This window comes from Neolamprologus multifasciatus, chromosome 23, assembly GCF_963576455.1.
Source record: "Neolamprologus multifasciatus chromosome 23, fNeoMul1.2, whole genome shotgun sequence".
NCBI lineage: Eukaryota > Metazoa > Chordata > Actinopteri > Cichliformes > Cichlidae > Neolamprologus > Neolamprologus multifasciatus.
In genome coordinates this window covers 43,057,097-43,080,426 of record NC_140460.1, presented here as the reverse complement: position 1 = coordinate 43,080,426, position 23,330 = coordinate 43,057,097, and the positions used below count along the sequence as shown (strand labels likewise).

Below are 23,330 nucleotides of genomic sequence, written 5' to 3'. Positions count from 1 at the left end.
AACAGACATGTTCTGGCTTGACCTTAAAAATACAGTTCATGCTTGAAAACTCTCCAATGTGAATGAAATACAACAATTCTGCAAAGATGAGTGGGCAAAAATTCCTCCACGGTGCTGTAAAACACTTCCAGTTATCACAAATGCTTGATTGCAGTTGTTGCTGCTAAGACGCTAAGCTGGCCAACCAGTTAGTAGGTTTAGGGTCCAGTCACTTTTACACAGGGCCTGTCTTTATAATAAATGACTTCATTTTGAAACTGCATTTTGTGTTAACTTGTGTTATAATATTTTAATTGGTTTGATCTGAAATATTTAAGTTTGCCAAACATACAAATATAGGAAAACAGGAAGGGTGCAAACACTTTTTCACACCACTGTAGGGGCGATCGTGGCTCAAGAGTTGGGAGTTCGCCTTGTAATCGGAAGGTTGCGGGTTCGAGCCCCGGCTTGGACAGTCTCAGTCGTTGTTTCCTTGGGCAAGACACTTCACCTGTTGCCTACTGGTGGTGGTCAGAGGGGCTGGTGGCGCCAGTGTCCGGCAGCCTCGCCTCTGTCAGTGTGCCCCAGGGTGGCTGTGGCTACAATGTAGCTGCCATCACCAGTGTGTGAATGGGTGGATGACTGGTTGTGTAAAGCGCTTTGGGGTCCTTAGGACCAAGTAAAGCGCTATACAAATACAAGCTATTTACCATTTTTACCATTTCACTGTAAATGTTTCCAGTCTTCAATTACAAAAGGTACTCACTCCCTCCATCTCTCTTCCTCCTCCTCTCCTCCATTCAGGTATCACAATATCCAGTCATCCTGTCCATTGAGAACCATTGCAGTGTTGAACAACAGAGAGTTATGGCACATCATCTAAACCACATTCTTGGTGACAGGTTGTTGAAAACTATACTGGATGGCAAGGCCCCCATCAGACTGCCCTCTCCTGAGGTGAGGGCTGTAATCTATTGTCCAACTCTAATGCCATATCATTTGATAGAAATGCAAATTATCAACTACTAGAATGCTAAATTTAAAGAAACCCCGAACACCTATGGTATATGTTAAAGATGACTTTTTGACCCCTATGTTAGGATCTTATGGGGAAGATTCTTGTGAAGGCGAAGAAAGATGGTGGTTTAGAGCAGAGTTTAAGTGGGATGGTGGAAGATTCTCTGAATGGGGAGGTCAGCGATGAAGATGAGGCAGCTGAAATTGATGAAGATCACCCACACCATGAGAGTATCCATTGCAGACTAAAGGTGGGTCTAGATGTTTGACACAGTCTCACAACTCTCAGACAACCCACTGTGCATGTGCTGATGATCCAGTCTGATATACAGGGTGGGACATTTATATGGATACACCGTAATAACATGGGAATGGTTGGTGATATTAAAGTCCTGTTTGTGGCACATTAGTATATGTGAGGGGGCAAACTCCTCAAGATGGGTGGTGACCATGGTGGCCATTTAGAAGTCGGCCATCTTGGATACAACTTTTATTTTTTCAATAGGAAGAGGGCCATGTGACACATCAGACTTATTGGTAATGTCACAAGAAAAACAATGGTGTGCTTGGTTTCAACGTAACTTTATTCTTTCATGAGTTATTTACAAGTTTCTGACCACTTATAAAATGTGTTCAATGTGCTGCCCATTGTGTTGGATTGTCAATGCAACCCTCTTCTCCCACTCTTCACACACTGATAGCAACACAGGAGAAATGCCAGCACAGGCATCCAGTATCCGTAGTTTCAGGTGCTGCACATCTCGTATCTTCACACCATAGACAATTGCCTTCAGATGACCCCAAAGATAAAAGTCTAAGGGGGTCAGATCGGGAGACCTTGGGGGCCATTCAACTCGCCCACGACAACCAATCCACTTTCCAGGAAACTGTTCATCTAGGAATGCTCGGACCTGCACCCATAATGTGGTGGTGCACCATCTTGCTGGAAAAACTCAGGGAACGTGCCAGCTTCAGTGCATAAAGAGGGAAACACATCATCATGTAGCAATTTCAGATATCCAGTGGCCTTGAGGTTTCCACTGATGAAGAATGGACCCACTATCGTTGTACCCCATATACACCACCAAACCATCACTTTTGTTGGTCCAACAGTCTTGGAGGATCCATCCAATGTGGGTTAGTGTCAGACCAATAGCGGTGGTTTTGTTTGTTAACTTCACCGTTCACATAAAAGTTTGCCTCATCACTGAACAAAATCTTCTGCGTGAACTGAGGATCCTGTTCCAATTTTTGTTTTGCCCATTCTGCAAATTCTGTGTGCCGATCTGGGTCATCCTCGTTGAGATGCTGGAGTAGCTGGAGTTTGTAAGGGCGCCATTTGTGAGTAGCTAATATCCGCCGAAGGGATGTTCGACTAATGCCACTCTCCAGTGACATGCGGCGAGCGCTACGCTGTGGGCTCTTGCTGAATGAAGCTAGGACAGCCAGTGATGTTTCTTCATTAGTGACAGTTTTCTTGCGTCCACATTTTGGCAAATCCAACACTGAACCAGTTTCACGAAACTTAGCAAGCAGTTTGCTAACTGTAGCATGGGGGATGGGTGGTCTCGTAGGGTGTCTTGCATTGAAATCTGCTGCAATGACCCGGTTACTGCGTTCACCAGATATCAACACAATTTCGATCCGCTCCTCACGTGTTAACCTCTTCGACATGTCAATGGCTGTGAACAAAGAGAAACTTGTAAATAACTAAAGTTACGTTGAAACCAAGCACACCATTGTTTTTCTTGTGACATTACCAATAAGTTTGATGTGTCACATGGCCCTCTTCCTGTTGAAAACACAAAAGTTATATCCAAGATGGCCAACTTCTAAATGGCCACCATGGTCACCACCCATCTTGAGGAGTTTGCCCCCTCACATATACTAATGTGCCACAAACAGGACTTTGATATCACCAACCATTCCCATGTTATTACGGTGTATCCATATAAATGACCCACCCTGTCAGGATAAACTCTAGTAGTCAATTTTATACTGATGATAAAACCTCAAGGCAAATCAGGAAATGGACCATGGTCTATGAATAAAAACCATTACTAAATTAAGCTAACTCCAAAACAGAAGCACTCCTTTTGATTAAATAAAATCTTGTAATGACTGAATTTACTATATTTTAGCTAGGACTTGGAGCTAAAATTGTTTAGTCTACGTTATTTAACAGCTTTTCTGTAGCATCTAGTTGAAGACTATATTAGATACTCCTCATGGAAAAATAAATCTACCAGCATAAATCAACATCAACTTCAAACCAATCATTGAAGAATGTAACCATTTAATGAATATTAAAGGTCTATAATTATTACTTCCTTGATAATCTTTGCCCTCCTTGGAGAGCCTCCCAGGGATCACTGAAAGTTATCCTCTAGAAAGGTGGGGTTTCACCTTTTTTCAAAATGAAGTTAAGTGTTCCAACCATTCATTACACGAGAGATGGGAGGTCACGGGATTTACTCAAGATCATTTGTTTTGATCTCTACGATAAATCGCTTGCATTGAAAACTGTTTCCTGAGGAAGTCAAATGCCGGTTGAACCATGAGTCTTATCAGAAGTAGTCCTTGGGAGAAGTTACAGTGAGCAGAGAGATAGCCTTGCTAAAATCTGTAAACTTTTATTCACATATCTATATATGATTCCAACCAATTATGGAATAATAGACTCCATAATTAACCTTATTGTGTGAAGAAGGTTCCCTGTTTACATGGACAAACTGGAGTTCCACAGCATTACGTGCTAACACCAATTTTGTTTACATTGTATTTGCTTCCCACCTGCGGTTTCCCAAGGCACGGGTGTAACCCTATTAATACATATACGATATATAAGAATTTACCCTCTCCCAATTGCATCCGTCACCCGCCATTGTACCACTCAAACAGATGACTTTGATGGGAATGGGAGGCAGTGGCTTCAGCTTTCCAACCACTCTTCTCTGGAGCCTGCTCCCAGTCTGGACTTGGATGACAGACACTATCTCTACTATTAAGATTAGGCTTTAAACTTTCCTTTCTGCTAAAGCATATAGTTAGGGCTGGACCAGGTGACCCTGGATCCTCCCTTAGTTATGCTGCAATAGGTGTAGGCTGCCGGGGATTCCCATGATGCACTGGGTGTTTCTTCTTCATTCACTATGTGTTCATAGACCTCTCTGCACTGTATCATATTAATCTCTGTCTCTCTTCCACATCATGTCTTTATCCTGTCTTCTTAACCGAATCGGTCAAAGCAGACGACAGTTCTTCCTGAGCCTGGTTCTGCCAGAGGTTTCTTCCTGTTTTTCATTTCCTAAGTGTCAAACACCTCACACAAGTTTGACACAAGGCTGAAACAGCCATGAGCACTCAATGGAACTCAAAGGCAGACCCACCCAGGGAAACAGAACAGGATTCACAAGGAGGGGGCTCACTAGGAGAGAGGGAAATAGAGTTGGTGTCACTGGTCCAGGGGAAAACCTTCCAGTTACACTGATTGGAGGTGGTGGACTTTGCTTACTTGAGCAGAGTGATTTTCAGGGAGGGGAAGCAACTGCTAGACTCTCTCAGCTCCAACAATCGCTCTCTCCAATTCCAGCGGGAGACAGGGTCCAGGAGGGCAGACAGGTGAGTAATGAAACCGTGACCGAGCTTAGACCAGTGCAGCGGAGAGAAGAAGAGCAGTGTGGAGTGAACAGGTGAACCAAGCAGGTATGTGATATAACCTGGACCCAAACTGAGACAGACTGGAAACAGGGAGAGAATATCATTAGCCACGAGAAGTCAAAAGATCTAAGAAATTACATAGAGAAGCCAAGTTACCACTAAAGAGTAGCAGAAAATCTGGCACAGAATGGCAGCTCAAGCTGCTTCTTAAATCCCTGCGATTGAGTCCAGAAGATGAACTGCAGATCAGTCTGGGCCTGGACAAAAATGGCCCCGCAGGGAGGTGAAAAACAGAGACTGGACTTGGTGGCTGGAGAAAACACTGGAAAAATCCCAAAATATGACAGTATTATATTTGCATATTATTTAAATAGTTAAATAGATCAAATAGCATTTGCAAATCTTCTTTGTCTCTAGATGTATTAGGGAGTGGCAACCCCTCACCCACCATGGGCAGCGAGAACTGTCTCAAGGTTAATGGTTACAGTTCTGGGTCAGGCCACCATGTTTCCTCCCATTAACAAACACTACTGTGGGAGACAAGGCAGCAGCATTACTACGGGAGGAAATAAACACCACCATGATTGGAAGGTCGGGGGTTCGAATCCACTGAATGGCTACCCTGAGGTACCCCTAAGCAAGGTAGCGTCCCTACACACTGCTCCCCAGGCGCCCAATGGCTGCCCACTGAGTCACTGAGTGAATGGGTTAAATGCAGAGAGGAATTTCTCCATGGGGATCAATAAAGTTTGGTGACTTTTGAATGCAACTGGCCAGGGAAATTTTCAAAATGTGATATGTGATGGCACAGCACAATGCAAGCTCCATATCAGCTGTTTAGAGCTGCTAGACACTTTTCTAGCTCTAGAGATGTTTCTGTTCAGTTCTAATTTAAGAAAAGACAGTCCAATGGTGGTTACATAGAGCAACGGGGGGGCACTCCCTTTCAATCTGAATGTGCTTTTTCTGTCTTGTCTTTTTAGAGGTCAAATGTGATCATAAGATGTCTGCAACCAAAGTGCAAGGGCTTCGTCCACCAAGGGCCTTCATGCTTATGAATAGCAAGTGTTTGCCAGGATTAGCATGTTGTCCTTTTCTAGGGTTGATGTTTTGAAAAGTAATTTTTACAACAAGTGTCATTCACCCAATGACACATATTCATGCAAGCTTTTTCCTATACCTGAGTGCCTTCTCTAACATTTAGATGCACATTCAAACTCCAGTAGATGCATCAGGAGCAACTCCAGCTTCAGTTGAAGGATACGCCTTTGACAGAGACTCCAAAAGCCAGGAAACAAATGACCATCCTATCCGGTCTTTAAGTCTGCCGTCATTAGCCGTACCTGGGCCCAAACTCCGCTGCAGGTCACATGATCACTGGGGCATCACAGGGAGTTAAAAACTGTCTAAATCCTTGCATCTGTAATAAAATGATCAGCGTTGCTACTTTACATTTAAGTTTAACATCCAGGCATCCATGAAAACAGAATTTATTAAATTTAACGGAGTTAGAAGTTAGCAGGAAGTTAGCTCGCTAGTTTCCATCTAAATATAATATACCATGTCCTGACTGAGCGATTTCTGAAATAAATTAAGATGTACAGCTCTGCTATCTTCTATCTGCTATTCCAACATAAATGAAGACAGAAAACTAAACAGCAGTGACTTTTGTAGGGTTACTGAAGTTGGGCTAGCTGCTATATAATAATAATAATAATAATAATAATAATAATAATAATAATAATAATAATAATGGATTGCATTTATATAGCGCTTTTCGAGACCCTCAAGGCGCTTTACAATTCGACTATTCATTCACTCTCACATTCACACACTGGTGGAGGCAGCTACATTTGTAGCCACAGCTGCCCTGGGGCAGACTGACAGAAGCGAGGCTGCCATATCGCACCATTGGCCCCTCTGGCCATCACCAGTAGGTGGTAGGTGAAGTGTCTTGCCCAAGGACACAACGACCGAGACAGACAGAGCTGGGGATCGAACCATAAACCTTCCAGTTACAAGATGAGCTTGTTGGGAAGCATATAATGATGCGCTACGTGATCTCTAGCGACACAGCTATCTTAGCATAACATAAACACAGTGAAGCTGGAGGATGAACGCTAACTTTTTCCCACTCGATAAAAGTTAACGTGAGGGTTCCTGATGGTTAGAGACAAATGCAATCGCATGGCAGGATGCTGTAAACAGACCAAACTTCAGCCAGGAGAACAACTGAGATAATCCATCCACAATACGAGGTTAGTCATTCATATACTGCTGCTGGGCTGTAGTTACATCACAAGGTTTTATAAACAGAGCTTAAAAATGATTAGCGGTAATAAAAACCGAGAGAGGCCGACAGTGACCACTGACTGTTTTTGGATGTCATGGATAATTCCTCCCAGCTACTCCATGACGTGCTGGCTGGGCACAGGAGCACGTTCATTGAGACACTGAGATTACCAAAAAGCAACATCTTCCAACATCTTCCATCAACATGACCATCTTCCATTGGTTTTAATAAGTATGAACACAAATCCCCCAACTCGAGGATCCCCACAACATAACCTAACACACCTACACCTTAGTTCACAGATTTGCTTTGTCTAAGGTTTATTTCTGGGATTTCACACAACCCAGGATTCAATCATGAATACATGATGGGCTTGGATTTACAACATTATGAATTAAATGTGCTCTATTTAGAAGCAGCCAGCCCCCCTCCCCTTTCGACAGGTTGTGTGTGAGACTTTAAATCATCAAACTGTAAATTATAAATTTTAAATTGTTATTGATCCCTTTACCCCGAGTCCTAAAGTGTATGTTTATTTTCTTACTCTTCTTATATTTATTGCTTGTTTACCTGCACTGCTGTAACTGGAGCCTTGTCGTCTCGTCTCTCTATATACTGGACTGTATGTAGCGGAGATGACAATAAAGTTTACTTTGACTTCAGCAGCGAGCAGGCGCACCGAGGGCTCTCGCGCTCACTGTTCAGGAAGTCCAGTAACCATTTGCACATGAGGGAAGTGATGCCCAGGTCTGTCAGTTTCCTGATGAGTTGTGAGGGGAGGGTTGTGTTAAACGCTGAACTGAAGTCTATAAACAGCATCCTGGCGTAGGTGTTGTTGTTATCCAGGTGTGAGAAGACAGAGTGCAGCAAGATGGAGACTGCATCCTCTGTGTTCCTAACTGTATGTGAATTGGTGGGTTGCTGCTAACAGACTGACTTAAATTGATAGAACCAATAACTCACTGGAAAACAAGGGGACTAAAATTAAAGGTAGTCTAAGGGAGTCTGCTGTTTGAGTCCCTAGACCGACAAGCTGGAGGTCTACACTCCAGCGTTTTCTCACCAGACCAGGTGTACCAAGATGTGCAGTCAGCTGGCAAAGAAGATGTTGCACTATTTAATGAGTGCCAATTTAAACTGTAAAATATTATTTTTCAAAAAAATGACACACTGTACTTCTATAACTGTAGTACAATGTCTTAAATTGAAACATTTATGGTAATATTGTACATGGTCAAGCATAAAAAGGGCACCTAACTCAAGTGATGAATGAGTATGTTGTTTGCACACTGCAGACGAATTAAAATTGTAATTTTAGGCACCCTGTTGTTGTAAAAACATATGCTTTGTGATTTTTTCTTGAATCTGTCATGAATGTAAAAAAAGAACAACACAATTTTGTACAAATGTAATTAATCCCAAAGAACTTTTAGCCCCAAACCTGGCATGTCTCAGCAGTGTGTTATTAAAAACAAACAGGAAAGTAAACAAGTGAAGGACAAAAGAAGTGTTAGACAGGTGCCTGTCCAATCAGTGCCAACAGGTGAGAGATTTGAAAGTTTAGGTTCTAATTGGCATCAGTATATACAGTATATACATTTTTCTGATTCACTAGCTGGGCCCATTTTGACAGCGTTGTAATAGGTAAAGGTGAATGCTTGGACATGAATTGAGCAAAGGGCACTTAAACTCATGTTTTTGTGAAGTATCTGAGAAGCATGAAACCCCACAAAGAGAGTCTTGTCCATGTGGTCAGTAGCGGTAAAGCCAGCCTTGCAGTGATAGTGTGTGCTCTTACTAATACTGTGGTGGTAGGGAGGAATTCTCTGAAGGCTGGTGGAGCAGCCCTATCAACTTTCATGTGAAAACAAGCGGTGGTACCTTGCAGGTTAGTTGGCAGCACACCTCCTTTTGCTTGGTGTTGTGGTCAAATATCACTTACACCGTTCAGGGTTTCACCGTGCCTGCTGTATCTGTGACAGGATTCTTTGCATCACAAGGAGTTGTTCATGTGTTCAGGGCTGAAATAAAAGTGCGCTGATGTTAATACGGAGCCAGTTCATTGGTCAAACCCAATGCTGCAATGTGACTTCACTGTGTAATGATCCAACTGAAGAGCCTCTGCCAGCTGACTTTTGACAAAAGCCAGTGCACACCCTGGATAGATTACCACTCTGTTACAGGGCTTAAACAGACATAGAGAGTCATTCACAGTCCTAGACCCAATTAGGCTGGCTCTAAGTAATATAAAACAAACTATTTTTCCCCATCTTTTATCATGGTTACCTGTATTTTCAGGGCATGGGCCATATTATGGAGTGACGTGATGTAGAAAAAGGTTTCTTGGAGCCATGTCCTAAAGGCCAGTTGCATGAGGCATGAAACTGTGGTACCTTGTCCAGTCTCTACCAAACTTAACAGTCATGATGAGAGAGCAGCCCCAAACAGATTAATATGCCCACTGTCAGCAGTAGTTAGAGTGCCGCCTAGTGGGAACAGGAAATACGGAGCAGGTTGTAAACATCATTCAATGTATATGAAATTGTAACTGCTGGTGTCACACATGATCATGATAACCATCACCATTTGGTCAGATGGTATTTTCCATCACCACCCAGTTGGCATAGGACGTGTTATTCCTTTTTGGGGGCATTAACATACTCAAAAATTACTGACATTGTGTGGACATGTCAAGTCTAGAGGTAATTTACATATTTTAATGGTTTCAGACATGGGTGGGGCAAAATGGCTCAGTAACACCCCTATAAAGAAATTGAGCCCACAGGGTGGGTGTGATGTACATGTCAATCGGAGGAAGCCTTAGCAGAACTGCAAGGCTGTTTTGAGCTTACAGACTGGGAGACACTCTATAAACCTTATGGTGAGGAAATCAATGAGCCTACTGACAGTATCACTGACTACATAAACCTCTGTACCAAGTCCATTGTTACCCAGATGTAACAATGGACAATAGAGAGCAGGTGAGAATGGTTCAGATGTTTTTGAAGGGCAAGATCAGAGAGGCTAAGGACAAGTACTGGAGAAAGCTCTCTCTCCATATTGTACCATAGCTTCCTGTGAGAGTCCTGACACCCCTCCCCCACCTGTCACTTTTACTCATGGCCAGGTTCAGAGACTAATGAGAAGACTCCAATCAGGCAAGTCTGCTGGACCAGACGAGTCCTCCAGGCCTGTGCACGCCAGCTTTGTGGAGTCTTTCACAAAGTGTTCATGATGAGTCCGAGTCTGCACAGTGTCCCAGTGCTGTGGAAGATGTCATGCCTGATTCCTGTACCAAATACCACATCCCAGTGGCCCCCACTTTCCACATCATGAAGACCCTGGAAAGACTCATCCTGGACCAGCCCCGACCCATAGTCAGAGCCCCGACCCATAGTCAGACCACATCAGGATCCAATTTAGTCTCCTTGAGCTAAGGAGGCTCAACCTACACCCAGCTGAACCAGCTGGTGACAGTGGTCGTGTTTTTGTCCAGTGTATTGAACACCACCAGCCCGACCCTCTTGGGTGATAAGCTGACAGCGATGCAGGTGGATTCCTTTTTGCATTGCTGACTACAATATGTGTCTTCAACATTGTGTGCCTGACAAGATGATCAGCAACAAGGACCGTCCTCTCCCCCTCCCTCTTCACCCTCTACACCACAGACTTCAGCTGCTGCACAGAGACCTCCACCTTCAGAAGTTTTCTGATGACTATACGGTGATTGGATTCATCAGTGAGGGTGAATGAGACAGAGTACCGGGCTGTGGTTGAGTTGGCATTGCGCCCTACATTTACTGATGAAAGTACTGATGAAACTTGCATCCATCTATCCTCTTCTTTATCCTTGTTAGGGTTGTGGGGGTGCTGGAGCTGGGCGAGAGGCAGGGTACACCCTGGACAGGTCGCCGGTCAGTCGCAGGCCTAACACAAAGAGACAAACAAACACTCACACTCACACCTATGGGCAATTTAGTGTTTCCAATTAACATAACCCCACTAACTGCATGTCTTTGGACTGTGGGAGGAAGCTGGAGTACCCGGAGGGAACCCATGCAAACATGAGGAGAACATGCAAACTCCACACAGAAGGGCCTTGGCCTGAGGGTGGAGTCAAGCTCAGGATGTTCTTGCTGTGAGGCAAAAATTACAGCACCGTGCTGCTTTGAGTGTAAAATCAATGATCATAGGCAGGTAGTGCTAGAGGTTGTTCCTGATGTTAGGCTTCACGATGCAAAACATTATCCAACTCTGCTTTGGGGCCCTGCTGCACATTTAGACCACAATAACTGTAGCCAAACATCATTTTGTTTGTGGTGCATGACACTCAAATATTTCAAAACATACTTTGAAAACATTGGCAATTAGCCACCAGCAAATCATGGCAAACTCCCAGCAGAAAGATTCCTGTCACAATCATCATCATCATTCTGGATGTCTGAGCTCTCACAGTCAATGTTGTTGTTAAGTGGAATGAAACTATAAATCTCTTATGAGCTACTCTGAGCTACAATGAGGCTCTCTTCTTTGCAGGATGAGTGAAATGGCTGGCTCTGCAAAAATGTGTGGTCACATGACCAATTTCTTCTATGGTTCCCTAGAAACAGGGCTGGCACAACTTCCCCGCTGGCACAAATCACCCCTCTTTGCCCTAAAGCAAAGGTAAGAACTAAACTTACCTTTTTTTAACGTCTGGCAGTTCACCACTTACCTTTGTACCATTGCAAGTTATTCATTGGACGGGAAACGACCTGAATTGCAATAAATAACTGGAAAGATTGGGGTGTTCTAAAACTTTTGATCGGTAGTGTGCAGATTTAAGAAAGCAAATTTTTGCTGCCATCTGTTTGTCATTTTTTTAGCGTTTTCGTTGCATCTCAGTTAGAGTACCAAATATCCAGATTTGGTCATCCTTAAAAGTCTGTAAGTCAATCAGAGTGATCCGAGTTCTCACAACCAGGACAAATATTGGCTGGATTACATGATCCATGGAAGGAAAATAAAACCGGATCCTTTTTATCTCATTTACACCTATTCAGGCTCAGACCATAACACTACCATCCCGTTTGACTGTTGGTATGAAATGCTGTGTTAGTTTCATACCAGATGGAATGAGATGGAAACCTTCAGCTTTTGTCTCATCAGTCCACATAATATCTTCCCAGAAGTCTTGGAGATCATTAAGTTGTTTCATTGGCCAATGAGCCTTTGTGTTATTGTCACCTGTGGTTTTTGTCTTGGAACTCCTGAATGCCATTCTTGCCCAGTCTTTCTTATTCATGAACACTTACCTTTGTTAACAGTGGGAAGTAGAGGGGCAGTTCTTTGGATATTGTTCTGGGTTCTGTGACCTCCAGGATGAGTCGCTGATGCACTCTTGGAATAATTGTTGTAGGCTTTCACCTCTGTTCCAGTTTACTCTCTTTGTGGATAATGGCTTCTACCATGGTTCACTGGAGGCTTTTCCAGACTGATAGATCTCAATTACTTTGTTTTATCGTTTTCTGTTCTATACTTTATAGCTTCTTTAAATGATGACTTGATATGTTGTTTTTGAGATCGTTTAGCCTGCTCAGACAGCTTTTATGTAAGAAGCTGAAGTGGTTGTAATTCAACATTGTTTTGTTCTGTCTCTGATGCTGAGGCCGGGATACAGCAAAGCTGAAACCATGAAACTGCCTTCACCATGTTTCACAGATGGAGCTAGGCTCCTTTGTTAGGAGAGTAACAGTAGATAGAAATCACCGACATAGAAAAAGCAACTGAAAAAATGCTTGTATGAGTGAGTGTGAATGAATGAATGAGGCATGTTATATAAATAGCTTGAGGTGCTCAGGTAGGGTAGAAAAGCGCAAAATAAGAAGCAGTATATTTACCATTTATCCGTTCATGAATACAGTTTATTAAACTGTCCTTAGAGATGCTTCTGTAAGCCTTTTCAAGCTTGATGAGCATGAACAACTCACTGTTCTCAGACCTCTTTCATTTTCCCCGTGATATTCACTACTCCAAAAAAAAAGAAAAAGATGAAAAGGAGCACTATTTAAAAAAGTATAGCATCAAGTCAGTTAAACTGTTGGGATACTGACCTGGTAGTTAAGTAGCACATTGCTTCATTTTCTGCTGCTTTGGTGTTAATAAAATTAACAACAAGTGCACCAGAGGAGCAGCAATGAAACAAAACAGGAAACGTTTCACAGGTGGAGGCAACACATTTTTCCACATCACCTTTTCTGGATTTTCTTTTTCTTCTTTTGCCAGTTTTTCACTCCCTGCACAGTCTCACGAGCATGGAGGAAATGCGAGGAGACAGCAGTTACTGTAGGACAGCTGAGGTGCTGGACCTGCCTCTGACCGTACGATCAGAAACAGACTTCACAGAGTCACAGACGAGATCACCCTGAGCACAAGTGACAGACGTGAAAGGGTCAGGGGAAGCCAAAGGTCATGTAGCCTGTAACGTCGTTCAGCATGCGATGTTTTGTGTTGGGGCATTAATTATCTGGGAAGAAATATGCTTGGGGGGATGCTTAGACCTCAACCAGCTAGGCCTCATGTAGCAGGAGCATCCACCTGAGACTGGGCACTGTTCATGAGCGTGGAGGATGAAGGAACAAGCATTTGGCGACAGTGGGAAGGAAGAACTCCCTTTTAGAACAAAGAGACCTCGAGCAGAACCAGGATCAGCGAAGAGAAGATGGGTAAGAAGATAGAAAAAAGAGAACATAAGGAGACGAGGATAAACCAACCTTTAGCAGCATAGCAAACAGATGCTTCAGGATCAGCCTATCCTGTTTTTTTCAGTCTAATCTTTAATGTAGCCGTTGTGTTTTTCTCCCAAATTGTAACTGTTTCCACGGGAGAGGTGTGTGATAGCTGAAGGCTCCGCCTCCCATTCGACTTCTACAAACAAATAAGCCTGCATCAGTTTTTCCTAGGGTGCTTTATTTGGATAATACAGTGTTTTAGAGTCATTATTCAAAATAATCTTAAATGAACTTTACAGATGCCAACAAGGAGAAGTAGCGTCTTCCCCTAAAAGGCTGCTCCTCTTAGGAGTTACTACAGTCGATCATCTCCTTACATCTCACCCTCCTGTCGTTCCAAGCCTCTGCATATCCTCTTTCACTACATCCATCAATCTTCTCTGCGGTCTTCCTGTTTTCCCCCTGCCTGCCAACTCCATATTTAAAATCCTTTATTTAGTATATCCATATCGTAGCAGCCTTACTACCATCTTGTAAACGGTCCCTTCCACTCCTGCTGTTGTCTTCTTTCTACGTTACCCCTGACATCTCCACTCACTCCACCCTTCCTGCACTCTCTTCATCTCTATTGTGCTCTGTGCATTTCTTTGAATGGGTCACCCCACGTATTTAAATTCACCATGTTTTTGTCCTTGATGCTCACATTTCGACCCATTTCCCTCTCATTCACATACATGTAGTTCCCCTGAAAAGAAACTGATATCAGAGAAATATGGTGATTCTTTCTAGGCGTAGTTACTCTCACTGGAGTGTTAAGGATCAACTTTTAGGCTGATTTTAATTATGATTTTAAAACAGCCTGATAATAAAGTAATTATAGGACTCCAGCCTAGAAGTAGCAAATGCATGAACTACTTTTTCAGCAACACTTGGAGATGCTTCTAATTTTGTGTAATAATGAGGACCCCATCATATTGCAAAACTAGCAACTGAACAGATGATGGAGATGGAAAGCAGTCCTACATATTTGTTTAATATGTGCACTGAAGGAGCAAAATGATCAAAATGACTCCAAGGTTCCTCACAGTGTTCCTCGAGGCTAAGGTAAGGTCATCCACAGTTAGCATCTGGCTACACATCAGGTTTCTAAGATTTTTAAGGCCAAGAACAATAAGAACATTTGTCTGAATTTAGGAAACTACAGTTTACCCAGGGCTTTAAGACATGCTATATATTTCAGTTAACTGATTTAGGTTTCTGGTTTCATATAACGGGGTATCGTCTGCATAGCAAAGACTATATATACCTTCATTCAGTGTCTCACTTCATTTATCCTTTGTGTTTTTCACAGAAGTCAAAGCAACGCCTCTCTAAGGAGCTCTCAGACTGTGTCGTTTACTGCAAAAGTGTCCATTTCACGAGCTTCAAACACTCACGTGTTCACTCCAAGTTCTATGAGGTGGCTTCTTTCACAGAGTCTAAAGCCCGGAAACACCTTCGAGACGCCGGTTAGTTCACTCACATGCTTGTTTTCCGATACAGGTTTTGTTTTTGACCAGAGTGTAACTTTTCTGATGTCTATTTCAGGGGCTGAATTTGTGCACCATAACTCACGGCAGCTGAGCAGAGTTTATCCCAGTGGCTTTCGAACAGACTCTTCCAATTTTAATCCTCAGGAAATGTGGAATGCTGGTTGCCAAATTGGTGATGCAACAATAAGACAGATTTAAGTCTATATCAAGCATTTTTCAAAGCTGCTCTCAGATCATTTACATTAATGTTCATCACTCACTTCTCACTGTGATATGTTTTGCTTGATGATATAATTTCACTCTTAATTTGGAATGATTAAGAGTTTTATTTTCATGGTAGTCCAGGTAAAAAAGAAAAATACAGAAATACCAGGTTTGCTGGCAGGAATCCCCTAAATCAGGATCTTTTCAGCGTCTTTAGATCTTTTCTGAAGCAAAACTAAAGCAGAGAGTCGGAATTGTCCTTGATTTTAACACTATGTTTAGCAGCAGCCACCATCTGAGTTCTGTGTGTACATTTACAAAGATGCACTTTTTTATAATGACGTACTGATGACGTGTTTGATGGGTTAGAAACAGGGTTGGTCAGTAGGCTAAACACAGTCTAAAGTATTGTTTGTGAGTCAATGGTCATCAAGTTTCCATAGTAGAAACTCAGCTTTGCAAAATGAACCCTTTATTTATCTTTATTATTATTGTGTTTTTCTTAGACACCAACAAATAATTGTATTGAATTATTATTATTATTATTATTATTATTATTATTATTATTGTTATTATTTACACAAGAACTGTGATTTTCTGAGTTCTAACAAATATGCTTGGATATAATAATTATTTTTTTCACATTTTTGTTCAGTTTTTTCATAATTAATATAATTATATTATATTAACATAATTAAATTTATCACTAAGCCTGTTGACAAACAAAAAGTGACATTTAGGCGTCCCAGGCAGAAACTGATACAAATGTAAGGAGACTTTTGTAAAACACTTTTTATTCGTTTAAATTCAAATGTCAGTGAGAGATGAAAGGAAAATTAAAATTACTTTAAGATGAAACAAATATTTTTCCTTCAAATAAAACATAAATAATATCTGTCCACATAATGTCACCACTTATTATACTGAATGATCCTGGCTGAAGCTAAAATCTGTGCAGCTTTAATAATAAAACAACAAAATGCCAAGTGGCCCAGCACATCATGCACTTAATCAGAACTAAACAGACCCAAACCTGTCCCCAAAATCCCCACAAAAAATGCTTTTTCTCCTCTTCCACTCAGTTGCTTTAAACTTCCAGACAGCAGGGGAGGGGATGGATGTGAACGATGGACTTTTTAGTCAGAACGGCTGCTGTGGCTATGTGTTGAAGCCCAGCTTCATGAGAGAGGCGGACACAAGGTTTGACCCTGAGATGCCTCAAACACGGGATCACTACCATCCTGTTGTCCTCACCATACAGGTGAAAGAGATTTTTTATATATATTTTCATTAAAAAATCGATGGATCTCTTTAAAAGTGACGTCTTTAACACGCTGAACAAAATGTGTTTTCATTAAATGTAATGAAGGTGATCAGTGGGCAGCAGTTACCCAAAGTCAACATCAAAGAAGACTCTATAGTGGATCCTCTGGTCAGAGTGGAGGTCCATGGAGTTCCTATGGACCAGGCCAAGCAAGAGACCAGATATATTGAGAACAACGGTACATACTCACCCTGACTGCAGTTTGATAAGGAGAGATCACTTGGAAGAATTGGACATTATTCATAGAGATAGAAAGAGTCATGTATTTTGTGGTTAGACTGCGATTACCCATCATGGCAGAATGGAAACCCAGCCGTGATAGGTTTAGGACCGGACCCCCCAGGAGCTCTAGCTGAGGTGTCTGAGGTGGAGATGGGGAAGAGGTGGGTCTTAAAGGGAGAATGACGGACAGCACAAAGCGGAGGCTGATTGGCTCAGATTAGATTAGTAATGATGTCAGCATTGACAGCGTGGTACGGAAGTAGTCATGTGAAGAACAGGAAAGCAGGTAGATGAGTGATTACAGGCCTTCTTTATTGCACTTATGCATAAGCTTCAAGCCATTTTAAATGTGATATATTAGACCCTGTCTGAGTGCTGGTGCTGAGCAGTTCCTCCTTTTCACAGGGTTTAACCCCATGTGGTATGACACGCTGCATTTCACCGTTCGCACACCTGAGCTGGCCATGGTACGCTTTGTAGTGGAAGACTATGACAAGACATCTAAGAATGACTTTGTGGGCCAGTACACACTCCCTCTGAGCTGCATGCAGCAAGGTACATTCAAAAAGCTGATCAGTTTCTTCTTTAAACTTTGTCTTCATATTCACATTAACATTTAAAGCAACGTCCAGTCCATCAGTTCAGTTCATTTTTATTTGTATAGCGCCAAATCACAACAACACTTGCCTCAAGGTGGTTAATATTGTGAGCTAGACCCTACAAGGATACAACCCCCCCCCAAAGTTCTCATTGGGTTTTCATGTGCTCCTCTTTGAGAGTCATCACCATTGCTAAGAAGCATATCAAACACATTATATTCTTTATGCAAACTTACTGCATGATGTGGGGGCAAATGTCAGTGTTGCGGTCATTATTCAGAAACGGTCATATGTTACACACATTACACAGAACACTTTTGTAATGGAGTACATTAATTAATTACTCCCTGGAGAAGAAAACAATGTTGAACTGCTACTTTGGCGTTTCTCTATAAAATAACCTGAAATGTCTCATAATTACCATTTAACAATGTGAACCTGAGGCTACAATTACACACCACAAACACACATCCCTACGTGTGAGGACACACATGTGATCTTTCTCTTAGTATTTAGCCTGACGGCTCATCACTGCTTTTGTTACCTGTTGAGGTTTAGGGTCTGGCTGCTGGGTTGGAGTCGCCATTCACTGAGCCAAGAACCCAGACTGATGTTAAAGCTAACCTAGTGTTAGCAGACTGATGTTAAAGCTAACCTAGTGTTAGCATGCTGATGTTAAAGCTAACCTAGTGTTAGCAGACTGATGTTAAAGCTAACCTAGTGTTAGCAGACTGATGTTAAAGCTAATCTATTGTTAGCCGACTGATGTTAAAGCTAACCTAGTTTTAGCAGACTGATGTTAAAGCTAACCTTGTGTTAGCAGACTGATGTTAAAGCTAACCTAGTGTTAGCAGACTGATGTTAAAGTTAACCTATTGTTAGCATGCTGATGTTAAAGCTAACCTAGTGTTAGCATGCTGTCTGTGCAGATGCAAAGAGAAGATTGTGTTAGCAACATGCAGTTTGCACTTTACCATCGTGCTCTCGTCCTTTTGTGCAATAATAATAAAAGTAATTTCCATATCCACACTGTACACTGTGCCACTATTTTCCTCCTCTGACACACAAATCAGCTGATTGTAGTGAGAGTGGAACTGATAAGCGGGATCAATAGGCAGGCAGACCAACAATTCCAAGGAACTGGACTACTGGGAACCAGTTTATTTTACATAATACAATAAGAGTCTGAAAGATGTGGTGAAAACCCTCACTAGTAGAACCATATCATGACATTTGCAGTATTTTGTCTCTCATCTGTCGTGTGTATAAATATACCTCGTTGCCTCCTAATTGTTTCCTTTTGTGTTCTTAGGCTATCGTCACATTCACCTGTTATCCAAAGATGGAACCAGTATACCTCCCTCCTCCTTATTTGTTTACCTCAGGATCAAACATCTGGAATAGCTGTGGGATTCTTTCTTCATACTATAACATTAATCTGAAAACAGTTCCCACCTGATCCTGTTACATTCAGATCATTTTTTAACAATCACTTTATTTAATGAAGCTGCTCAAAATGTCAAAACATTCATGATGAGAAAAATATGAAGTTTCAGGATTTTTGCATTATTCCTACTCTGTCATACTTTTAATGTTTGAAATAAAAAAAATCTCAAAATATTGATTTTGTGCAGAATCTTTTTTCTATGAACAAATATAAACATCGATATCATGAGAAATCATAGTTTCAGTTGTGGATCAGAACTATTTTGATGTAGATGTGATAGCACTGTTGTACTGTTTGTTTTTGATCCTTCACTGGAGAAAACATTTCCAGTTCAACTTTAAATGGTCCTACGTTCATGTAATGATGTTGACCACATTATAAAATAGTCGATATGAAAGGAATTATGGGATAATATGATGGCTTCACTTTATAGCTGCAGTTATTGTACTTGTGCTTTGATGAGATGAGAGAATACGTCCAAATCAGAAACATTATTTGACATCACTAATACACTGCCCAGTGTGGGTCGTAGGGTTAGTAAGTAAATGTGCATATTTCTTCTTTGCTCCCTGTCCCAACATTACTGCTCCAGTTGGGTGGACTGTGTGCACCTACAGGTGAATGTGCCCCTTTGTATCAGTGCAAGGCTCGCAAAATTTCAAAATCTCTGGTAGCCCTTCGGGCAGGCATTCTTCAGTTTTTGGTAGCCCAAAATAAATTTAAGTAGCCCGAATAAAAAAGAAAGCTATTTTTTAATGTTTTGTTTCCTTTACAATATTATACATTAAAGTATAATATTGTAACGGAAACAAAAATTAATCAAAAAAATTGTTAAAATACAAATCACAACAACTGCATAAAAATTACAATCATCAACTCAAATACTTGGTTCAAATTGAACAGAAATTTCTATGAACTTGTAAGAACTGTGTAGAACATGAATCAGTCTGTGTCAGATCCTAAATCTGAAATTTCCACTGAAGTCACGGGTAAGAGGTAAGTGGAACCAAGATCGAGGCCATTTGCTTTTTGAAGTTTGCAAAGACTGCTAAATTTTGCCAATATAGTTCACTCTTATAGCACGCTGTTCTAAACAGCTTTTTCAGGAGTTCTTGTTGTGCTTGGTTTATTTTCAGTATGTTTTTTTGCAATTGCTGTTTGTTCTGGGAGAGATATTGCAGACTGAGCAATAATGCATTTCTTGCATTTCTCATGGGTTCTGATGGGGTCTTTCTTAAAATTACTGGTCCCAGTAACAAAGGCGCTTGTCGACTCAGAAATCAAATGAAACTCACAACACACCTGGCAGAACATCATGTTATTTAGCTCGTCATATTCCAGCCACAGAAATTCTTTTGTCCATGAAACCAAAAAACCTGCGCTTTCTTTTTGCCTCATAGTCTGATTTGTCATAACTTTTCCGTTTTGTGGTAAGCTTTTCTTTGGCTGCTCCTTCTTCACCCTGAACTGTCTTATTTGGCTCAGCAAAACTAAAATACCAGCGTAAATCCTGCTGCTTTTACACACGTACTTACATAATGGTCAGCGATTCTTTGCGCACTCAACCTCTCACATGTTTAAGCTTGCTGCGAGAGATTTCACTTGTCACGTTTGAATAGTAAGCTAATGAGTGATAAGACGATGTCAGAAGAATTGGTGCGCAATCAATCGTCACTCACCAATCAGTACTGCTGCTCCCTACACACCATTTGCGCGATCGCAAAATGAAAGTGAAAGCAAAAAAAACAAGCGCAAATTCAAACGCGATTTCAATATATCACATATTGACAGTGGCTCATCGATGCCAATGACATAATTACTCAGCTACATTGGCGAAAGAATGCAAAAGCATAGACATATATTTTCCTTCCTACGATAGCCCGACGGGCAGGGCAGAGTTAGATTTTGGTAGCCCGACTGGAAAAATCGCTAGCCCCGGGACGTCGGGCTAGCGATTTTGCGAGCCCTGCAGTGCACTGTAGATTTTTACTTAGACAATCATGAATCCAGTCCTCAGGTTTAACTCTGGTCAAAGATGAGGACAGAATTATTCGCCCCCCTTTGAAAATTTCATTTTTTATATTATTTTAACGATTATTTTCCTACTGCTGTTATTTTACCATAGTTATGTTTTTGTTACTGTATCGTTTTACTTTGCACACAGAAACAAAATTAGTTCACAAAAATAAAATCACGTTTGAGCACACCTCCCAGCAGTTTGCACGGCTGCTTGTGTGCATTTCCCCACATCCAGCTGCACGAGTTTCTCAGAAGAGTCAAAATGATTGTAGACGATGTGCTTGAGTTTTTATTATCCAGCAACATGTCTGTGTTTGTTTACACAGGCACATAATGTACAGTGTAGCACACTAGTGCTGAAAAGACTCTGGTTATTTTTTATTGCTAAATCCAGCTACAAATAAACATCATTTTCACGTAATGATGGAACTATTTTATCTTTCGTTTTCTTGCATGCTGATGATCTTAGTACCTATTAATCCAAGTCTGGGACATTCAGAGAAAATATCACCCTGACTTTAACTATGATGTGTAAGCATGTTTGCAAAATCCCTTCTGGTCTCTACTTGTTATTCTCAATAACTCACTCATAGCGCTGATCGATGCTTTTGACTCTTATTACATGGAGGGCCAACTCGCAGAAAGCAACGTCCATATAAAATCCACCAAAAACAGCTTTATTTAATCATTTTGTTCCTGGCAGTGGCAGAGCTGAACAGCCAGAGGTTTACAGGGAAAACCTGCTTCTAACAGCATGTTAATCATGAAGGAATTAACTCATTTTGTTAAAGCCAAATAAATCCTGAGAAAACTCTAATAACTCAGGGCAGTAATATTTCACCTATTTTTCTTTTTTAAATCTTGCATCTTTTTTTATGGCTGTGGGGGCGCTGGAGCCTGTCCTGCTGTCATAGAGAGACAGCACACCCTCGACAGGTCTCCAGTCTATCACTGAGGCAATTAAACATGCTCACACTGACACTTACAGGCGTTCACCAGTCACACTATGTCTTTGGGTTGAGTCCAAAATGCAGGACAAAGTTTCAGTGTGCAGGCTTGCAGTGGTTCATCTGTTGCATATCTTCCAATGAGAGGGCTGTATGTCAGAACAGTGGCTTCTCTTTTAGCTGAAATAGTCAAAGATCTACACATTTCAACTGTGTCTGAAGAAGAAAATTACATCTGTGGTTATGTTTAAACTCTGAACTTCTGAATTCTGAACACTTACAGTAATAAATAATAAATAGAGATTAAAGCAGAGCTCATGAAAACCCCCACCCCAGCGTCCTCCACTGGACTGGATGAAAACTTACCATTTTGTGCTACTTTACATACGCTGCCAGCTTGATGCACTCTTCCTGCACGTCTTCATCTTTTGCTATTCATTCCTCATTCCTGGCTGACGAATTGTCAGATGTTGTTACTATAGTTGAAAAAATATTTTATTTATGATAAAACTTCACTAAACTATAACACGTGTGTGTGCAGTCACACAATATAGTTTAACTTGAAAAGTGAAAGTACTTAGAAAGTGTCCCCCATGAGTGTTGAATGGACTGGTTCTTATACTCACAGCACTCGACACAACTTGCCTCACACTTTCTAACATTCACACTCATTCATACTCTGATGGATGCAGCACAGAGCAACTTGAGATAGTTGGCAGGCAGATTAGAGCAGAGTGGGATCAAACTAGTAGGTGACCTGGTCACAGCATGTATGTGTTATATGGATCTATATCATGGCTGATAGCATGTCTTTATCCAGCAGATGGCCCCGCCCCTCCCTGAAGGGTCTACCTTACAATATAAAGCGCCTTGAGGTGACTGTTGTTGTGATTTGGCGCTGTATAAATAAAATTGAATTGAATTAATACTTTGAGTTAAAAGAACTGAGACTCAGATTACAATGATAGCTTCTGTCATTCCTTATATTACTGCTCTGTGACAAAGCAAAGAGCAGAGACGACAGTATTGATTCGAGTTCATTTGTTGTTATTACACGAGTGCACACTTTCATTCTCAGCCTCTCTAACACAGTTAAAAGCCTTCAGCTAATCCAAAATGCTGCAGCAAGAGTCCTGACAGGGACTAGAAAGAGAGAGCAGATTTCTCCTGTTTTGGCTTCCTGTTAAATCCAGAATTCAAAATTCTGCTCCTCACATACAAGGTCTTAAATAATCAGGCCCCATCTTATCTTAATGACCTTGTAGTACCATATCACCCTATTAGAGCACTTCGCTCTCGCTCTGCAGGCCTACTTGTTGTTCCTAGAGTATTTAAAAGTAGAATGGGAGGCAGAGCCTTCAGTTTTCAGGCCCCTCT

At 41.5% G+C, this 23,330-nt stretch overlaps 1 protein-coding gene across 1 annotated transcript in view; it reads left to right on the top strand.

Moving 5' to 3' along the window:
* plcd4a (phospholipase C, delta 4a) overlaps nt 1-19,230 on the top strand; it is a 41,145-nt gene extending 21,915 nt beyond the window's left edge. The window contains exons 9-16 of the mRNA XM_085151669.1: nt 784-936; nt 1,080-1,247; nt 15,011-15,167; nt 15,247-15,363; nt 16,478-16,656; nt 16,765-16,897; nt 17,347-17,496; nt 18,853-19,230. Coding sequence (XP_085007795.1) covers nt 784-936; nt 1,080-1,247; nt 15,011-15,167; nt 15,247-15,363; nt 16,478-16,656; nt 16,765-16,897; nt 17,347-17,496; nt 18,853-18,944 — 1,149 coding nt within the window. The 3' untranslated portion in view covers nt 18,945-19,230. The remainder of the gene's footprint in view (nt 1-783; nt 937-1,079; nt 1,248-15,010; nt 15,168-15,246; nt 15,364-16,477; nt 16,657-16,764; nt 16,898-17,346; nt 17,497-18,852) is intronic.
* The last annotated feature ends 4,100 nt before the right edge of the window (nt 19,231-23,330 follow it).